The 20,361-nt window shown below is 43.1% G+C and overlaps 1 protein-coding gene across 3 annotated transcripts in view; it reads right to left on the bottom strand.

Moving 5' to 3' along the window:
- The window catches only part of PTPRB (protein tyrosine phosphatase receptor type B), a 119,848-nt gene that overhangs the window by 47,532 nt on the left and 51,955 nt on the right, over positions 1 to 20,361 (bottom strand). For all 3 annotated transcript variants that reach the window (XR_008309102.1, XM_053258072.1, XM_053258073.1), the window contains 5 exons: positions 20,004 to 20,267; positions 17,084 to 17,353; positions 10,602 to 10,865; positions 4,159 to 4,422; positions 684 to 965 (listed from right to left, as the gene is read on the bottom strand). Coding sequence is in view for 2 of the 3 variants with exons in the window: in XM_053258072.1 (XP_053114047.1) it covers positions 684 to 965; positions 4,159 to 4,422; positions 10,602 to 10,865; positions 17,084 to 17,353; positions 20,004 to 20,267 (1,344 nt within the window). In the remaining variant the exon portion in view is untranslated. The remainder of the gene's footprint in view (positions 1 to 683; positions 966 to 4,158; positions 4,423 to 10,601; positions 10,866 to 17,083; positions 17,354 to 20,003; positions 20,268 to 20,361) is intronic.

Below are 20,361 nucleotides of genomic sequence, written 5' to 3' on the forward strand. Positions count from 1 at the left end.
AATATATAAATAAGATGGTCCCCTGTCCCCAAAAGGGTTCACAATCTAAAAAAGAAACATAAGACAGATACCAGCAACAGCCACTGGAGGGATGTGGTGCTGGCGCTGGATAGGGCCAGTTGTTCTCTCCCTGATAAATATAAGAGTCTCTTATTATGAGAATCAGCACTTTAAAAAATTGAGCCTCTTTGCTCATTTAGCAGGGGTAACAGAGCAAAGTTATCCCTGCCATCTACAATTCTTATAGGATTCTGTATTAAAATAATTAACTTTTTTTAAAAAAAGTCTGCTGCCTGATTCTTTGGGGACACCTTTTTAGCTGAACCAATATTTTTACCTGACTAATGTAACCAATTATTCTGTTAAACATTTCAAGTCATGTTTGACTTGAAATGTTAAATAGAATAATTGGTTTGATAATTAATAAATGAAAGGTTAGGCAATGAGTCTTTGTACTATCCATGAATGCTACTGGACTGCAGCCACTGATCAGAGAGAGTTCTGAGGTTTTCTTCAAATGAAGGAACTTCAGAAATGTGTAGGGATTAGGGAAAGACATACAAGCATTCATGAATCTGCTAACAGAAAAAAGAAGAAGTTTAGCTAAAAATTTCTGGCTAAATACATTCACTGAACTGGTTCAGAAATGGGCAGGTATGTTAAGATTCACTCTGAGGTCTTACTTGTTCTCACAGTTCCAGAGAGTGGTTTACTGAAAGTCTTCCGAATGACGCCACTGACAGTCTTGACACTGAAGTGATATAGTCGCCCTGGGTGGAGACCATACACAATGCGTCCTTGTGATTTGCCACTACTATAAGGATTAAAGACTGTGAGGGCATCTTTTGGAGTCCACTGCAACTCAAAGTCATCATAATCTGTCCATTCAGGAGGGCCTGACCATGTGATGAACAAGGAGGTGTTTGTGACATCAGCAAATGACACTGCATTTGGAGGGATTGGTGCTAGAAAGTGAAAAAATAGTCATAATATTAATGCAACTTTATATAAAGTCATATTTATTTATAATAAATAAATATATTATTTTATTTATATTAATTCAAGTCATATGTATTTACATCTAAATATATTATATTATTTATATTAATTCAAGTCATATGTATTTACATCTAAATATGTAATATATTTAAGACAGTAATATTACAACATTGGATGAAATGAACCCACTAATAGTATTCTCTGTTTTGTTCAGGACTGATATGTGTTTATTTACTCCTGCCTCTAAGGAACTGGAGAGTTCCTTCACGTTTTTATAATAATCTACCGGCAGCAGACTAGAAACCTTCCCGAAGCTTCCTGTTTTCCACTAGTGGGTCAATAAATGAACATGGCTGTCTGTGGTCTGTGCCAGAATCCCCTCCTACCCCCCGCCCCAAACCTAAATCAATGAAATCCAAATTCCAAGTGAAGGAAAAGTTGAATTTTGCAACTGTAGTCATAGGGAAATAAAGCAAACTTTTATATATTTGCTTGTTTTGTGTCATTCATTTTGCTTCTGCTGGACGCTTTTCAGACAGCAGGCTTTACCATGGATTTACTGCGAGTTGGGGGCATAACGGATACTCCAGCACAAAAAGAGGATTTTTTTTACCCTGGACATAAATTGGGCTAGGTTCCAATATGAAGGGAAAACCCCAACATGTGTGAAGTGCTCTGAAATATCACACGGACTTCAGGGTAAATCTGGCCAATATGTTAATGCACACCCACCCTCCCAAAGTAAAGTTGCGGTAAAGTCGTGGTCTAAAAAAGCTCCTAGTCATATGAAAGAACCACGAGCTACAGGGTACTGATGATTTACTACCTGATGAGCAGAAATCTTTTTCAGCCACTTCTCCGAGGGCCAGACTAGACATGACACGGGGGATCTGTGATTGGAATGGCTCTCTAAGTGTCCTTTTCTTTGGTTAAAATCAGCCATGGTGGGGTGGTATGGTAAAGGTAAGGAACAGGCCCATGGTGCTGAAGGAGGCGCTTTAAACCTTCTTTCCATGTGCTATATCCCCAATTAAAATACTACCTGCCCAGAAGCTGCTATTAGTTGTGCAGCGGGGAAAAGACAAGTGCCCATACTGTTCCTGTCTCTCCCCCGCTCTACAACTAACAGCGGTTTTATGAGAGCCATTTAAAATCGGAGAGATGAACGCTTTCCCAGGAGGGAAAGGGTTGAAATCTTCCTCCCCATTATTACCACGGGCCAAATCCAATTTAGGTGCTTTGAAAGGTGCTTTGAAACAAAGGGGGGGGGGGAAGAGTTTGGGAGATCAAATCACAGCCCTTCCATGTCAAGTCTACTGTTCACACAAACACACACTCAGCTCTGACTGGCAACTGCTTACTTGCTTTTTTGTTTTTTAAATGAAAGATCAAATTATAGGCATGCTGAATTCTGCACTCCATACCAATTCCTGAGCTCTGCTGCATTTATTTGGAATCACAGAATACATATAACTTGGTTTTAACCATGCCTCCCAAATAAAGAGCAATTAATCTGGTTTTCAAAAGTGGACCCCTCCCACTCATTGCTATTCATTCTGCTGTGTGTGTTGGAGTGCAAACCAATATGAATCTGATCTGACCAGAGCCAACAGAGAAATTCTCCCCGCAAAACTGTTGGCTAGTCAGATTTGGGTCAGAATTCTGACCTGTTACTGACATTCTGTGGATTAGATTCAGGGACTGCAATATTTAGGGTGGGGGAGCAAAGCCAACCCCTCTGGGTATGCCTGCTTTGGGGGGTGCACAGTCCTCAAAAAGCAGCCTGGAGGTTTTTCACACATGGCTCTATGCCTTAGGGTATCTGAAGAGCAAATCTGCTTCACAGCAGATTCGAGGCATTTTAATTCAAGGGATTAGATGGACCATTTGCATAGCCATCAGCACCTCCTTTGCATAGCCAACAGCACCTCTATCAACACCTTTGGAGAAAGCAGTAACCCCTGAGATTTTTTCAAAACCTGCTGGAAACAGAGGATTTTTTTTTACCCCGGACATACCTCAGGCTAAGTCAGAATTCGCAGCCTCCCTTCAGAGAAAAAGAAAGCCCTGTCTGTCCTGGTCCCTGATAGGCCTCAGGGAGGTCGGGTTAAATCCAGCGAATATGTGGGCTGGCACACCTCAGTCAGGAGTGGATTTGGGGGGAAAGCCCTGTGTGGAAAACCTCCTGGTAGCTGACATAGAGAAAGACTCTAAGCCAGCTAAGGTAAAGTGTGCCTTCAAGTCGATTTCAACTCTTGGCACCCACAGAGCCCTGTGGTTGTCTTTGGTAAAATACAAGAGGGGTTTACCATTGCTGCCTCCTGCGCAGTATGAGATGATACCTTTCAGCATTTTCCTATATTGCTGCTGCCCAATATAGTACCAGCAGGGATTCGAACCAGCAACCTCCTGCTTGTTAGTCAAGCATTTTCCTGCTGTGCCATTTAAGGTGACTACTGGGCTTATTTTAAGGGACTGCACCCTCAAAATCAGGGTATGGGGGCAAAATCAATCCCATGTGGGGGACTCTCAGGGCCAGTGGGTCTCCCCTGGGGTGGTTGCCTTTGCTCCATCCCCTGATTTGGAAGGTGCAATCCTCAAAAAGCAGCCTGGTAGCCAGCTTAGAGAAAAAGCCCAAGCCAGCAACTGGGCTAACTTTTGAGGGCTGCACCTTCCAAATCAGGGGTGCAGGCTGGCTTGGCTTCCCCCCACTCCACAAATTTGAGGGTGCAGTTGCTTAAACAAGCACAGTAACTGGACAGATAAAATTTCTCTCTAAGTAGCTACCAGGCTTGTTTTGAAGGAACTGTACCCCTGAAGTTCCTGTTAGACCAAGTTAAATGGCCAGCTGAGAGGTGGCCAACTGGCCAATCAACCTGGTCCAACAGGATTGTCAGAGTTCGGACTTGACAGCGAGGAGTTCAGTTGGACGTTTCGACTGTCAGTGCTCCTTTCTGTAGAGTCTAAAGACATTTCCATAATGCCGGGCAGAGGGCATATCAGTCTGACAAACCTGTATCTGGTTCCATTTATTCAGAAAATACATGCCCATACCTAGCAATCAGTATAAGACAATAACTGCAGTGTATAGCAGCAATAACAGACAGGTAAAGTTAAATACATACATACATATAAAAGAAACTAGAGGGATGTTTTTACCTGTTCTTTCTTCAGCATTTGCAGTATTTGTCAAGTCACCACTATGAGTAATTACAACAAGGGTATATTTTCTGCCAGGGATTAAACCCTGGAAGTACCATTCTGTCAAATCCTTGCCTTTCTGTGCTTCCTTCAATGTGCCATTTGGATTGTAAAGGTTCAGTTCATAACGATCAACATCTCCTGCTGCTGGGTTCCAGTTGAAATGTAGACTGTCTGTCATGCCTTTATTGACGCCTTTAAGATTGCTAACTGGAGCTGGGACTAGAACAGAGATAGTAGTAGTAGTTACTAATAGTTGTTGCCAGGTTAGTTGACGAAAAAGATCTTTTATGATAACCATGCAAAGGCAAAATTGAAAGGGTCAAAACAAAAATCTGCATTCTAATGTTCCTTCTAATGGAAATTGACAGGTGTAATATAATCCAGAGAATGAAAATTATGAGCTTGTTTTCATACAGACATCCATTGTTTGGCTGTGAAGAGCCATCTGTAGACAATAAGTATTGACACATGACTTGAGTGCTTACCAGATTGTTCACTTTGGAAAAATTAGTAGGGAATTTGGCCACCTACCCCTAATGCATGTCTAATTCTGCATTTACACTTGTATGAATAATCAACTTCAAAATGGGCTGGTCCAAGAGCAACTTTGTGTCACATGGAAGCAATCCTAATGTTACAAGGGGAACTTTCTGGCTCCTGGAGGGATCCTGTAAGCAAGGGGCCACTTTACAAGAGGGCTGTTTAAAAGCTGCTGGGGTTCTATTAAGTGGGGGCGAGGGGGAAAAGCAGGAGGTCTAGAACTAGGGAGGGATACCCAAGATACCCCTGGCTGGGAAAATTGGCTGGATGCTATCTTCCCTGGGCTTTGCCCTTCTGCATTCCCAGGATGGCACACTCTAGAGCAGGGATGTCAAACTGCCAGCTGGATCCAGCCTCTGGAGTTTCTTTCTGCAGCCCCTGAGCAGTTGTATATCAACCCTGGCCACCACGTTTCTTTCTTTCTGCTCTGCTGCACGCATTGCTCTCCACTTGCTGAAGCTGGCTGGTTGGTTTGTCCATTCATTTCCCCCTTCCTGAGACTAGCTGGTTTGTTTGTCTGCTTGGCTGATCATTTTTGGCAGCACCAGTATTTCTCCCCCAATCCCTCACTCAGAAGGCAGCATTTCTCTTTCCTGCTGTGCTGCCATGCTGCTCCTTCCTGCAGCCTTGTGGCTTTTCAACATGCAGAGGGTAGACACAGAAGGAGTGAGTGGAGAACAAGGAAGGGAGGTAGAGGAGAGGAGGAAAAAAGGGAGGGAGGGAGGAAGAATGAATGAAAGAGGGAGCGGAGGAGGAGGAAGACAAAGACAAAAGATGGAGGCAAAAGAGGGGCAGAAAGAAGACCGAATGAATGAGTGGAGGGCAAGGGAGAGAGGAAGAGGGAGAAAGAAAGAGAGAGAGAGAGAGAGAGAGAGAAAGGGCAGAGGAAGACGAAGACAGAAAGTAGCAAGAGGTGCCTTCCCCTGCATGAGTGAGTGAAGGGCAAGAGAGGGGGGAAAGAGGGAGAGAGGGAGAAGGAAGGAAAAGAGTGAGAGAAAGGAGGAGACAAGCAAGAGGTGCCTTCTTCTGCATGAGTGAGCGGAGACCAAGGCAAAGGGAGAGAGGGAGGGAGGGAGGAAAGTGAGAGTGAGAGTAAGAGAAATGGGGGGGAGACTAAGAAGAAGGTGGTGAGAGGCACCTTCATCTGCATTCATGAGTGAAGGACAAGGTAGGGTAGAAGAGGAGACTGGGAGGAAGGAAGAGAGTGAGAGAAAGAGAGAGGAAGAGGGAGACAGAAGGCATGAGGCAGGTGCAAGAAGGTGGGTGGGGCCCTCCAGGGGTGAGGTGAGGCCCTCCAGGGGTGCATTGTAATAAAACATGGCCCACCACCCAATTGGGTTTGACACCCCATGCTCTAGAGTGTGGTATCCTGAAATGGTTGCATTATGCCTGAGCATAGTTTCCATCTGAAAGAAGCTTGCAGTCAGTTGGGTGGATCCTACAGGATTGGTGATAACTATGGGGAGGATCTTTTTAAATCTCATACCCAAAGAGGGGAGGGGGAATTCAGGCAAGGAAAAGGGAAACTCTTGGAAGAGGAAGGAGGGATTCTCCTTATACTACCTGACGGATGTGAAGTAAGGAGAATATGCCAAATTATCTGTGGAGGATAATGGGGTGCGATGATAAGGATCAGAGGTTCACAATCTCTAGAATGGATCCCAGAGATTGTGCAGTTTTAGGGGCTTTGGGCTGGCTATTTTTATAAGGGAAAAGGTGCTTTGTGTGTGTGTGCACCAGAGGGGGTCTCTAGTTGGTGGTTACTGGGGATGACTTCTGGTGGGACATAATGGGTTTTGAGGTAGCTAGATATTACCTATAGGTTTTAATTTTCTGAGAAGAATGGAAATGTAGATTCTTCAGATTAGGATTGTTCCTGAAAGGGATGCAAATTATCAACAGTTAATTCTGGGGGATTAGAATCCTCCGAGGAACATTATCTGGCTTCAAAGAATAGGTCAGGAGTGGGAAGCTGAGAGAGAAGAAAAGGGGAGTCATGGCTGGTGCCCGATGGGGGATGGGTCTCAGGGCTGCTTAGAGTCTCTGTATAGGAAGCTCATTTGGGGTGTCAGGATGCCTGGTTTGGGCTTCTAGAAAGCAAGGAGCTGTGCTCCTCTCTTAGTTCACTTCCTAGGCTGCTCTCAGTCACAGGAATAAACACTGTTAACTCCCGGACTCTCCTGTGGGCAAGCAAGTCTACACTACGCACCTCTTTAGAGGCACAGAGAAGTGTACAGGGAGTCCCATTTCTGGACCTCCTGACACTAAGACTACAGTCCAATAGTTCCAAAGCATAGAAAGGGCTCCATGTACATAGACTTCTGCATTCAATTTATTGGTGGGGTATGCTCTAGAGATACAAATGTAAAATCCTCTTGCATATGGAGCATTTCTCTTTATTGAAGAAAGTGGGAAGCCTATGCATGTTCAAGGTTTGGATCTTGTCCCTTGAAAATTAAGTCCCTTGTGGTCAGTGGCATTTTACAAATTTGTGTTTACATCTTGGCCCCCCCTCCTTTCTCTGATTATTAGTATATACAAATATCATGACCCAGGCCATGCAGAGGCCCATTGGGCATGTGCGGTGGCCTCCAAAATGGCCACCACAATGGGGGTGAGGCCCAGAATGGGCCAAAGATTGCCCAAACAGGGTGATTTGAGACATAATGGAGGCCCAAAGGGGGAGGGGTAACATCCGGAGGACCCCCCTGTGGCCTTGGAGAAGCCCCCCCCCAGGGGGTAAATAAAAAAAATAAATAACAGAAAAAGCTCACGAACCCCCTCAAACCAAACTGGGGGTGGGTTTAAGGGGGTGCCAGCCAGTTGTATGCACATCCCTAATTTCAAAGAATGATGCATGCGTTTTTTGGGACTATGGATGGCTTAACTTACTTTCAGAAGGACATTTTGGTGTATGGCAAAACCATTGAGGAGCGTGGTGCTAAACTGAGAGATGTCTTAAGTAGACTCTGACAACATGGATTTACTACCTCTGCAGAGAAATGTCAATTTTGAACACAATCAGTGACGTACTTGGGACACACAATATCTCAGAGTGGCTTACATCCCAAAACAGACTTGGTGAAAGCTATTCAGGAAGCCCCAGAACCATACAACCAATGCACTTCGTTCATTTTTAGGACTCTGTGAGTATTGTTCTAAATTTGTTAGACAATTTGCCTCCAAAGTTGCTCCATTGCATCTTCTTTTTAAAAATAATGTTGCATTTAACTGGGATGCATCCTGCAAGGCTAGTTTCTAGACTATCAAATTGGCCACTGCTGAAAGCCCTGCTCTCACTTCTTTTGACACCAACAGGCACACTATTGTAACCACTGATGCTTCTGAATATGGTTTGGGTGCTGTCTTGACCCAGCAAAAAAAAGAAAAGGGGGGGGGGGCAGGGAAGTTACAGTTGCCTTTGCTTCCAGAGTGCTTACTACTTCAGAAAAGGTGCTCAATTCTGTCATTGAAAAATAAGCTCTAGCACATTTCTGGGTGCTGAGGCACTTCAGGACTTTTGTGGGGCATAAAATTCACTTTAAAGTCAGACCATAATCCTTTAACTGCTTTATTTACTACTCGGGAAACAAATCGAGCAACCCCAAGAATAGCTAAATGGATCACCAGACGTATGGATTTTGATTTCCAGGTGGAATATCTTCTAGGTCTTTGGAATACAATGGCAGATTGCTTATTTTGACTTCCAGACCAAAAGGAGATCCTAGAAGAAGAGGATAAAGGAGTAATAACTGTACAAATAATTTCATCCACTCATGGAGTGATCATGTCTTTACAAAGGAAAGCAGCCCTCAGTGCTGCTGATCAAGTGCTTACATAACTAATGGATGGCCATGCAAAAACAAGGCATCTGAATATCTTCAACCATACATGCACATAGCGAGTGAGCAGTCTCTTCTCAATGAGCTGGTGCTGAGGACTGATTGTTTGGTGGTGCCAATCTCCTTACAAGCAAAAGTGATCAAAATTGCCTAAGTAAGTCACTTGGGCATAAGCTTGACTAAAAGGTGCCGAATCAGAGAATATTGCAATGGTCTCGGGGGAAAACATGCTCTGGATATAATGGGGTATTTTGAAAACCAAGCCACAAAACAAAGATTTGTGATAGTGATGGTGGATTACTATTCCAGGTTGCCAGAAGTTTCATTTGCTGACCACATTACAATAAACAAGGTGATCCAGTTCATGGCTGCAGTTGTTGTTTTTTTAAAGAGAAGGTATTCCTAAAGAACTAGTGACTAACAATGGTACAGCTTACCTCATCAGAAATGGAACAATATTTGTTTAACCATGGGATAAAACAAAAGACTATTTCCTTGTAATATTCCCTTGAGAAAGTTTATAACTGGCTACTACACAATAAGAACCCTGGAAAGAGGCAATCCATGAAACTCTATTAGCTCATCAAACCACTCCTCATTCTACTACAGGAAAATCACCTTTTGAACTACTGAGAGGACACGACATTACCAAACTTACCAAGTGGCAACACCTGATATGGCTTTCCATGCCATCTCACCTTGAGGATGCAGAGATTCGTGATTGGGTAAGGGAGAAGCAACACAAATTTAAACTCTATGTGGATCAGAAATGGGGTGGGAAACAGCAAAGGTTTCAGGTGGGGGACTTGTTTTGAGTATTGGTGCCTTATAAAGTAAGAAAGGGATGTTTCTGATATTCTGGGCCAAAATCAAAATCCAAGGAGATTGTCATACTGGATGATGGAAAGAAATTGAACAATTTGAGAGTTTCCAGCATGCATACTATGAGACAAGAGGAGTATGATCTCAAGAAAGGAACTGAAGAGGAATCTGATCATGCCTCCAGTTTTGATCTTGCAGATGAGGCTGATGAAAGTGAGGGACAGTCCTTACTACCAGAAGAACAAACAGCTCCTGTACCAGAGAACCCAAGTGTGCATGATAGGAGACCACCTAAAAGACTTCAAGACTTTGTCCCTAAATTTTAAATCAATTCAAATTTTGGTTGTTGTAAAGGGGAGGGATGTGTCATATTCTATTCAGTAATCTTTTGCAGTTTATTTGTTTGGACATTTGTCCCAAGGGGGATTCTGTAGAGAGTGTGGGGTAGGAGTCAAGAGGAAAAGGGAGGGAAAGAAGAAAATGGAGTTGTTGCTGAATAAACCTTTAGTTAAATCTACTTAAGATTTCCTTGAGTGCATGAGGGAAGCAGCTATAAAACAGGCGAGCTTAATCTCCCTAGCAAGTGTGGAAGATGGGTGGAATTGAGATATGTCCATCTTATTTAAGTAAGAAATACCTCTTTATAGATGATATTGCTTTCTTTAAAAGCCAGAGCATAGTTGCCATGGAAGAGGAGCCAAGGCAGGACTACGGAGGGCACTGAAACATACATCCTGATCACTCAACCTGCTGCCTAGGCATTGCTAGTATTTCATAAACTGCACTTATAGTATGTACACGCTTGCAAGCTTTCCTCAAGAGCCATAATAACAAAAACATTTTCCTTAAAAATTAAGCTGAGTATCTCAGCATGCCAAATTTTGCACCACACATTACATTCAACATCTATGCATCAAACACATGCACTGTGGAATTTACATAGCCCTCAGTAATTGTCAACAGAAATGGTTTTCTTTGATTTATTGCCAAACACCTGAAGAAGTTCTTTAAAAAACAAACCAACCTTATAATTCATTATGACACTGTCTGAGAATTTTTGTATCAAGACGGGGAGAACCAATCTGAGATATATTCCATAGAAACTCCACTAGTAATAGATTCTCACAAAGTAGCCCATTGATGTTTTTAAAGCACATCTCACTGCTGATGGATTAGCCCATTAGATACTCTTACCTGTTCTCCCAAAGATGGATGATTCATTAGTAAGCTTGCCACTGTGGGTAACAATCACCATTTTGTACAGCCTGCCTTGCACCAAATTCTGGAAAGAATACTGTTGGAGATTTTGGTCCCCTGAAATCCTGTCCTGAAGAGACTTGTCTGGATTGTACAGAAAGAGATCATATTTGTCAAGCTTTCCCTTAGAAGCAGTCCAGGTGAATGACAGGCGTCCAGTGGTGCTTTCTGTGACTTTCAGATTTGTGACAGCAGCTGGAGCTGAAATAGGAAAAAATAGTGAACTTTCTAATATATGAAGCTGACAAGCAGTAAGAATTGTGCACTGAGCCTTTGAAACTTTGCTTACTGTGATGAAAAACAGGTTGCTCACCTGTAATAATTGATCTGGAAGTGCTCTGTTGCAGTCATAAGGGTGGGTTCTGTGCCTGTGCGGGACCATTCGGGCAGAATTGAGTAGCTCCTCGAAGCGCGAAGCCCCACCCCCTGCACATGGTGTACTTCTTTAGTTTTGGTGGGCTAGCATTTTCTCCTTAGTTCCAGAAGGAACAACATTTGGATACAATCATCGTAAGGATTCAGTCCACAGCTTTGATAAGGTAAGTAGCACTCCATGTACTATAAACAGGCATTTTATCACTTCGCATACTGCAGCAGGGTCAGTGGGAGGGTCTTATGACTGCAACAGATCACTTCCAGATCAATAGTTGCAGGTGAGCAACCTGTTTATCTGGACCATGATCTGTTGCACTCATAGACTAATGAGCTATCAGTCTGGAGATGGGTGTAGTATGCTAAAGTAAGACCCTTTTCATCACACTCCTCCTGAAGTTGGCCCTAGCTGCAGAGAGAAGGTCCAAAGGTATGCTCAGAGGTCCAAGTTGCTGCTATACAGATGTCCTTAAGCTTAATGCCAGCCATATGGGTGGCAGAAGTAGCATAAGCCCTGGTAGAATGGGCCATATGGTCTTTGGTAAAGGTAAAGTGTGCCGTCAAGTCGATTTCAACTCCTGGCACCCATGGAGCCCTGTGGTTTTCTTTGGTAGAATACAGGAGGGGTTTACCATTGCCTTCTCCCATGCAGTATGAGATGATGCCTTTCAGCATCTTCCTATATCACTGATGCCCGATACAGTACAAGCGGGGATTCGAACCAGCAACCTTCTGCTTGTTAGTCAAGTATTTCCCCACTGCGCCACTTAGAGGCTTCCCTTTTTGGTGTTTATATGCTAGGAAAATGAGCTCCACAATCCAGTGGGATAGGCTCTGTCTGTAGATACGGCAACCCTTCACTTTGCCCTTGTAACCTAGAAAAATGTGTTTTGTCTTCTTATAGGGTTTGATCAACTGCAAGTAGAAGAGGAGTACACACCATACATCCAAGGAATGCAGTGGCCATTCCAGAGCTGTTGTGGGATTTTGGAAGCAGGTAGGCAAGACAATGTTGCTATTGAAAAGGAAGTCTGCATCCACTTTAGGGCGAAACTCAGGGTCCAAGCGAAGCACTACCTTATCCTCATGAAATTTAGCATAGGGAGTACCAATGTGAAGGGCATTTAACTCTCTCACCTGTCAGGCTAACGTTATGGCTAATAGAAAAGCTGTCTTTAGCATCACAAGTACAGGCCTTGCAATCAAAAATGTTGTTTTCCCATGTCAGAGGTTTTTGGGTGCAGGCCCTGAGAACTCCTCGCTTTCTGAGTGAAAGGTTTCCTATTAAAGCAATGATAAGGCTTATGGTAGTCTTTCTTTTCTGATTGTTTATAGGAGTATTGTCTGCTGAACGAATGGTTTTTAGAAATGTAAGTCTGGGAAGGCGCAGTGAATGTTTTTGCCGTGAATTTGGATTTTTAAAATGGACTCCATGGTAGAGTCTCTAGACTCACAGAAAAGACCCTTGTCATCATATGGCTCTCTACTCTGTCCTTCATGTCTGGTTGGAGAGCAGTGGATCACAGCCATGCATGCCTCCGCAGGGAGATCGCAGTCACCAAAGTGTGAGACTCAGTTTCTGCTAGGTGTTTGGCATTGCTCAACTGCTGTCTAGTAAGGAGGGTAACTGTGGCATGAATGTCATTGAACCTAGCCAGGAATTCTTCTGGAGATAAATTGGTTTTCTCATTAAAAAGAGAATCCCACAATGAGTGGGAGTATTTGGCAAAACACGCAGTGTAATTTGCAATTTTGACTGCCAGACAAGAAGTTGAGTAAATCTTTTGACCCATCACATCTAACTTGCAGCCCTCCTTGTCCCCCGGGGTGGTATGCCTCCTCCCTGACTTGGAAGAAGCAGCACAGTCCACGACTACCAAATTGGGAGATGGATGCTTCAGCAGAAACCCGTTCGCTTCCTACTGGATCCTGTACAAGTTTTCCAGGCATTTGGAAGTGGAAACAGAAGTTTGGAGACCATCCCACACAGATTTAGCAGATTTGGTAATCACTGGGAGTATAGGAAGGTCCACAGGTTGTGTGGAAGTCATTGAACTGAAAAACTTGTAGACAGGATTGTCTACTTCCTCCATCTGTTTTTTGAGTTCCAAACCCAGCACCACAGCCATGTCACTGATTTGGCAGTGATAGGATCACATGTCCTCATTAGGGGAGATGTCCTCCTTGGGAATCATCTTGACAGGTGAATCATCTGTGTGCTGTGAAGTATCGGAGGAGGTAGATGTAGTAGAATCAGATTCAAAGTCATCAGTAAGTAATACCATCCTTGGAGCCAAAGGGGCAGGTCCCCTCTTCTTTGTGGTAGTCTGTGCCATAGAAGATGTGGTGTCCACAGTTATTGTTTGAGTAGGCTCACTTTTTAGTGCAGGGGCTTTCAGAGTTCCTGCAGTCTGTGAAGAGGTAGAGGCGAGGCAAATCATATTGGAAGGTACTGCCATGGGGTCTCACCTGGATGGAGTAACCTGAGTAGCCATGGAAACCACTGTAGGAACAGGCATGGGATCCTCTGAAGGAGGAGTCACTTGGGTGGCTATGGAGAGGGACCATCACAGCTAACATTTGATGTTGGAGTTTCCGGAGCCTATAGTCATGGTAGTCCTGAGGAAGACCCTGTGGAAGCTGGACTGACAGGGAAGCATCGCCTCGACCTCCTTCTTGAAGGAGTCCCTGGGTGGCTGCCCTCCAAGTACATGGGCTGTTGGTCTGCATAGCAGAGACATGTGTAAACATTGTGTGAAGAGTTTGAAAGGCTGATGGAGTCAAGTACATGGACAAAAGGGGTCCAGAAGGCAACTTCCTAGGGGTTCTCAGTACTGAATGAGCAGTCGTGTCATCATCGGCATCGAGCCCATGGCTAAGAAAACTGTATAAGGTCGAAGCTGAAGGGGTGCGCTCACTGGAATCTAACATGTTGAGAAGACTTTGAGTGTCACCAGGACCCAAACCAGGATCCAGCTCTTCATTGTCATCAGATTCAATGTTGAAAACAACTGGTGAGGTCGAAGAGTGGGGATCCACCCATTGCGAAGGAGATTGTAAAGGAGTCTTGGCCGGAGACAAGGACTTGTCACATGGTTGAGATGTCGACACTGGGTTCGGTATTGACGTGGGTGTCGAAGTCAAAGTCAAAAGAACATGGTGCCAAGAGGTCAGTGTCGAGCTCGACATCAATGTTGGTTGGACAGCGGAGGGAGACGGTGTCAAGTGGGAAACAGTTGTAGACTCTCCACATCGAGACTTATCGCTCTTATCCCGATGCTTCTTGGGAAGAGGCGTGCCCTCAGTGTCTTGCTCACGGTGTCTGGACTTGTGTGATTTACGGTGTGTGGAGTCTGAGGGCTCAAGCAAAGAGACATTACTTTGTTATACTCCTCTGACTCAGACCAGACTTTACTATTCTTTAGCTAATCATTTTTTTAAAATGGAAAAATGGATGGATTCTTTTGGCAACGACTTGGACTGATGAAGCAGCTTCGATGGCACTGACTCAGAACAGACTCTTGACTTTGGCATTTAAGTACGCTTTTGTCTTTCCCCCTCTTTCCCCCTCATGGATAAGAAAAAGATCTTTAAAAGTTGTTTCCACTGTAATGCTAAGCTCCCTTCAGAGGACGACCATGACTCGGTCTCCTTTGCCTTGGAGAGGAGCATAACACATTGACCTGCAAAAATAGGATGCTACGCCTTCAGGCCACACTATATGATGAGGTGCTTCGTCCTGGCACTACAATGCCCTGTTCACCTGCTGACATGCCTGTTCCTTCTACATCGAGCATAGCATCGAAATCGAAGTCGAGGCCTGCAGAAGTGCAGTCTAAATCCTCAAATCAAAGCTCCATAACATCAGGTTCTGATGCCCCTTTCTGAAGCACAAAGTAACCCCTGTATCTGTATCTGGATTGTGATCCATTGAACTCATAAGAGTGGGTAGAATTGACTAGCTCCTCAAAGCGCTAAGCCCCAGGCCCTGCATATGGTTCACTTCCTTAGTTTGGGCGAGCTAGCATTTTCTTCTCAGTTGCTTTCTGACCATCATTGAGTGCCTGTAAGTCCCAAACTCTAGGTTGCTGAAGCTGTGTCTAAGCTTGGTCAGTGCTTTTAGATCTGTCTTCAGCTGGTGGCAGCCTACCTCGAAGGAGCGGTGTTCTCCTAGATTGGGATCAGAGCAATCTCTCTACTGTGGGTAGATCCCCAGAAAGCATAGAGCAACTCCAGTTTCGTCACAGCAGTTGGGGTCGAAATTGAATTGTTTTGCAAGAACCTTGCTAGAAGCTGACAGAGCCAGAAGTAGGTTGGTGGAAAAGAGTAAACAAACATACAGATGAAAGTGATTTCTGCTCGGTTTTAGTCAGGGTGTTAGGACTCAGTAAGGGATCAGTGAGGAACCCCAGAGATGGATGTAGCTTTTGAGAAGCAGGCCTTCTTCCAAGGATAGATCCCCAGAAAGCATAGAATAACACCTGTTTCATCACACTTACATATGTTAGAAAGTGTCCATCCCCTTTTATTCCACATGGGTTTACCAAAAATCATGTTGCTATTCATTCACTGACAGTAATCGTTCCATAGTTTAGGGCATATTCTCAGGACATTGTGGAGTACATGGTTAACATTCATTGGCACAGCCACCACTGCACAAAGGTGTGCAGTGGACTTGGGCCATGAGTGCCTGAGGCCACTGCAGTTACTGAGGGCCACTGCACCCCCTCAGAGTGCTAGCCCCCACCTTCACAACCCCTGGTCAGCACTGTGCCACCAGGGGGCTGAACTCACCCCAACTTTGCTACGGCATGACCCCGATCCCAGTGAGGACAGGCAGCCCTTTTAAGCGAGGAGCAAAGTGGGGTGGGGTGCAAGCAAAGAGGGTGGGATGAGGTGTGAGTGGCAAATGAAGAGAGGGGGTGATCAAGGGGCTGCAGATTTTGCCCCTGGGGTGCCTCCAATCTTGCAATGCAACTGATGAAATTAGTTTAATTTAATTTAATTTAATTTTTAGTCCCCCTTTCTTTGAAGAAAAGTCAAGGTGATTTAGGAAGACAAAAAACACAGAGGGAGTCATCCAGAAATTTTGCAGACTGGCTATCACCAATGGAAACTCCATTTGTTCTGGTCACTGATTGAAATAAAAGCTGATTCTGATTCTGATTCCATTCACTAACACATGCGAAAGGATAGTTGGGCTCATGCAAGGGCAACTTGTGCAAGTGGAAGATGTACTTCCATGAGCATGATTCTCCTTGCACTTGGAGAAGAGCTTCCATTGATGGTGCACCATCTGCTGAAGGTCTGGATACCATACAAAATTAATGTAGTGTGTTCTTTATTCAGTGTTATGTTTGTACAATTAAAATAATTGTTTTTTCTCCATTTCCCCCAATGCATATTTATTCAGTCCTATGTGAGTCCAGATGTGGGTTTATCTCCCCCAATCCCGCATGACACTAAGAAGTCCCTTTAGTATGGCATGGCACATTCTCTTAAAGCAGCACAGAAATCAGAAAAGAGTCATTTTCAAACTGAGTGCACATTTTAGACAAAGTAATTAAATAAATTGCAGATGCCAAACAAGTAAATGCTGTTGTAAACGCAGTGAAAAATAGATTAAATCTGTTATTCTGGATCAATTAATCTACACTGTTCTCACAACCGCTATCCTCTGAGTCAAGCAAAATTACCAGGATTTTCAACTGAAAGTTGTGGACAGGGCAACACATTTTGGAGATATCTGCAGGACCACAGGCCAGCCTTTTGAGCCTAATGTTAGCAGGCGTTATTTAGGGAGCTAAGGCAGTGGCAGATATGTCAACAGATCTTAGTATATTACTGTTTTAGTTAGAAAATGAATGCAATATAATAGTATTCATACTTAAAATAACATAAATGTAAAAGGATTTATACATAAAAATACAACACAAATATTCATGATGCGTTTTTTATGTGATTAAAAATCAACCAGATCTTCTGGTATATTCTGTGTTTAATATCAAAGCTATTTACTATTCCCCTAATTAAAATGCTTGAATTACCTGTTCGGCCTTCAGTTTCTGCCCGAATGCTGAAGAGGACACCACTGATTGTCAATACGTGTATTTTATACTTCATGCCTGGTGTTAAATCTTCAAATTTGTGCTGTTTAGCAGTAACTGGTTCAGATTTGTTGCTCAGAACGATGCCTTGCTCAGTCAGGAGAATGATGTCATATCGTTCAGCCACACCAGCAGCACGCTGCCAGGTAACTATCAGTGAGTGACTGCTGTACGCATTGTCCGCTTGTAATTCCCGAACAGGAGCAGGAACTGGAAACAGTGGTTTAAAAAGTGAGGCTTGTGTGAGATTTCCTCATGTAATCTAAGAATAAATATTTAGTTGTGGAAAATATGGATGAATTTTACCTATCTTTGTACAAGCCATATATGTGAACAACCTATGTTAAATCAAATTTCATCAATTGGATTCTTGTCTAAGTCAACGTGCTTCATCATTCCCCTCTACAAAATGGGACGATGGAAATGGAACCATTTTGCCTTCCTTATTGTCCCTATTTCTACCTTTACCCCCATTCCTATTGATAAGGAGATATTTTGTGGGGCAGAGTTGGAATGGGCGAGGTACATGACCATTCTGATCTATCCAAGAGGCCATTCATCTTCATTCAGATCTCAGTTCAACAAGATGGATACATTGCTCAAAATGAATGTAGATAACTGTGATTCCAAAACTCTACCTTAGTATAAAGTAAATAAGGTAGAAAATTATAAATATTAAGGCTGCCAATCTATTACAGATTTTAATTGACATCTGAAACCCATTCTTGTTCCTGGGCTTATTTGTTTGGGGAAGCAAGTGTGGAATTTCCAAGCAGCTCTCCACCATGGCCCTTTCAGGTCACAGAGACCCATAAAGCCACTACATTACAGTTCCCAGAGAGTCATAAGGCACTTGTGATCCTCACCAATTTTATAAACTAGGAGAGAGCTCTCAGAAAACAGTTGAATTCTTTTTCCTGAATGCTTGCTGAGAAAGCTCATAATTACTGAACCAATTCCAAAGAGAGCCACGCAAAGTTCACCCAACAGTAGTCTAAGACCATGAACTTGTAGAAATAAACGAATCCTATAGATTTCAACTGAGCATAGTCAATTTCAGTTACCTATGGTTTATTATTACCAGAAATTAAGCCATAGTAGATTAACTCAGTGGCAAATTATCTGCTAGGTTTGGATACTAAGGAAAAGTTGGCTGACCACCTGACTAATAGCGCATTTGTTCATAGACACTAGCACTAGCTACTTGTACTAAATCTGGAGTTTGTGTTCCAGAGAAGTGTTGAACTAGTGTGAGTTTGTCTGCCCTTTGAGGACAGGTGCACAACCTGTGGCACGCTTCATATTTTTTTAAAGGAAACTTTTGTGCAAGAATGCAAGAGCACAATTTAAAAAAAAAAATCCCTGTCCCTTTGCACAGCTACATAATTTTCTTGCACAAGCTCACCATTAGACAGTACATAATCCACTATTTTTAACACAATCTACATTTTACACACTGGTATAAAAGTACCCAAATATAAAGAGCAAAAATACTGTCAGTTGAGACAGTAGTGTCAATTGTGAAATATTTATATACATTTAAATATCTGGGTTCTCTCAGTAGACATGGAAGACTACTTGAAGACATGGAAGTCTACAAAATTGTTTTTTGTACTTGAGTTCAAAATATGTAGTGTGAATCAGTTCTAAATTACCTTTTCCATCATATATGGTGCAGGAAGCAGCAGCAGCCATAACAGCAGGCTTTTCAAGGGATTCAATACTGGTAATCCTTGGATGTGAGAAACCTAGATCCAAATTCCCACCTAGCTATGAAGCTCACGGAGCATCAGACAAGACACATATTCTGAGCATGACCTACCTAATAAAGTTGTTGTGAGGATAAAGAGTGACCATTATTTCCTATTTCTAAGGGATCTAAAAATCTACTGTTAATGCCATTGATGTTGCCCTGAACTCCTTGGAAGAAGCACGGGATGCAAATATAAATAAAAAGACTTGCTTATTGTCAGCAATAGGGGAAAATTGTAATGTGTATCCACTACTTTAGCTGATTAATTGTATCAAATAATTAATCAAAGATTTCAGTTCTAATGAATATGTAACAATAGTTATACAGACTTCTTTTTAAATTAATACAGTGGTCCCTTGACTTACGAAGTTAATCCGTTCCGAACGCACGTTCGTAGGTCGAAATTTTCGTAAGTCGAAAAGCGCACACACGGAGGTCTGGAAACATTCGTAAGTTGAGGAAACCGCATCTAAAAATTCGTAAGTCAAGGAAGCCGCATCTAAACTGGCAACGACTTCCGGTCATTTTTGTCGTTCGTAAGTCGAAAACTACGGATGTCGAGTAGTTCGTAAGTCGAGGGACCACTGTATTATATTAAAGATTAAATTTTATACAATACATTGAGAAATGTAAGAAATTTCAGCAAAGTATATGACATATGCCCATGTGCCTAACAAATTACTATTGGCTGACATCTAGAGCAGCCTAGTGCGGACACTTCTAGCATTCATGTGCTGCTGCTTACTGTCTCCAAAATGCAAGCGATATAGCACTCTTGCGCAGGAGCACAAGTACTTTCCGGAGCGCACTCATGCTCTGCAAACACTCTTTTAGACTGGAAGCATGTCACTTGACCATCAGGGATGTGTTTCTGAACCAAAACAGCACTTCCAGAGCATGGGCAACCTCTGGAAAAGATTTGCACTCTTGCACAACAGCACTATATACCTACACTTTGGGGAGAACATGCAGCAGCCCGGGAATGCTAGAAGCACCCATGTTAGGCCACTCGGGAGGTCAGCCTCCTTCCATTTCCCCCATTCCTTAGTACTCTTTCATCTGATGGGCTTAACTATTTTGTCCCCTTCCTTTCAGGGGGAAACTTACTTGTTCGCCCAAAGGCTGTCGCATTGTTGTGCAAGGTGCCACTCTTTGTCTGTACAACAATCTTGTACTGCTCTCCTGCTTCCAGCTTGTTAAATGTGTATTCATACACATGTTTGGAAACAATCTGAGAACTGAGGAGATCATTCTGATGGAATATTGTGATGGTATATGAATCCATATCTCCTACTCCAGGGCTCCAATTAACTTTCAAGCTGTTGGTCATTGCACTGGGTGAAATATGAATGCTTTTGACAGCACTTGGAACTACAGAGTGGGGGAAAAGCCAACAGATAATTTATTAGCATCACCTTTATTTTCCAAAATTGCAGAAAAGAAAATAACAATTGGATTATCTATA

Source organism: Hemicordylus capensis, chromosome 5 (genome assembly GCF_027244095.1).
Source record: "Hemicordylus capensis ecotype Gifberg chromosome 5, rHemCap1.1.pri, whole genome shotgun sequence".
Lineage (NCBI taxonomy): Eukaryota > Metazoa > Chordata > Lepidosauria > Squamata > Cordylidae > Hemicordylus > Hemicordylus capensis.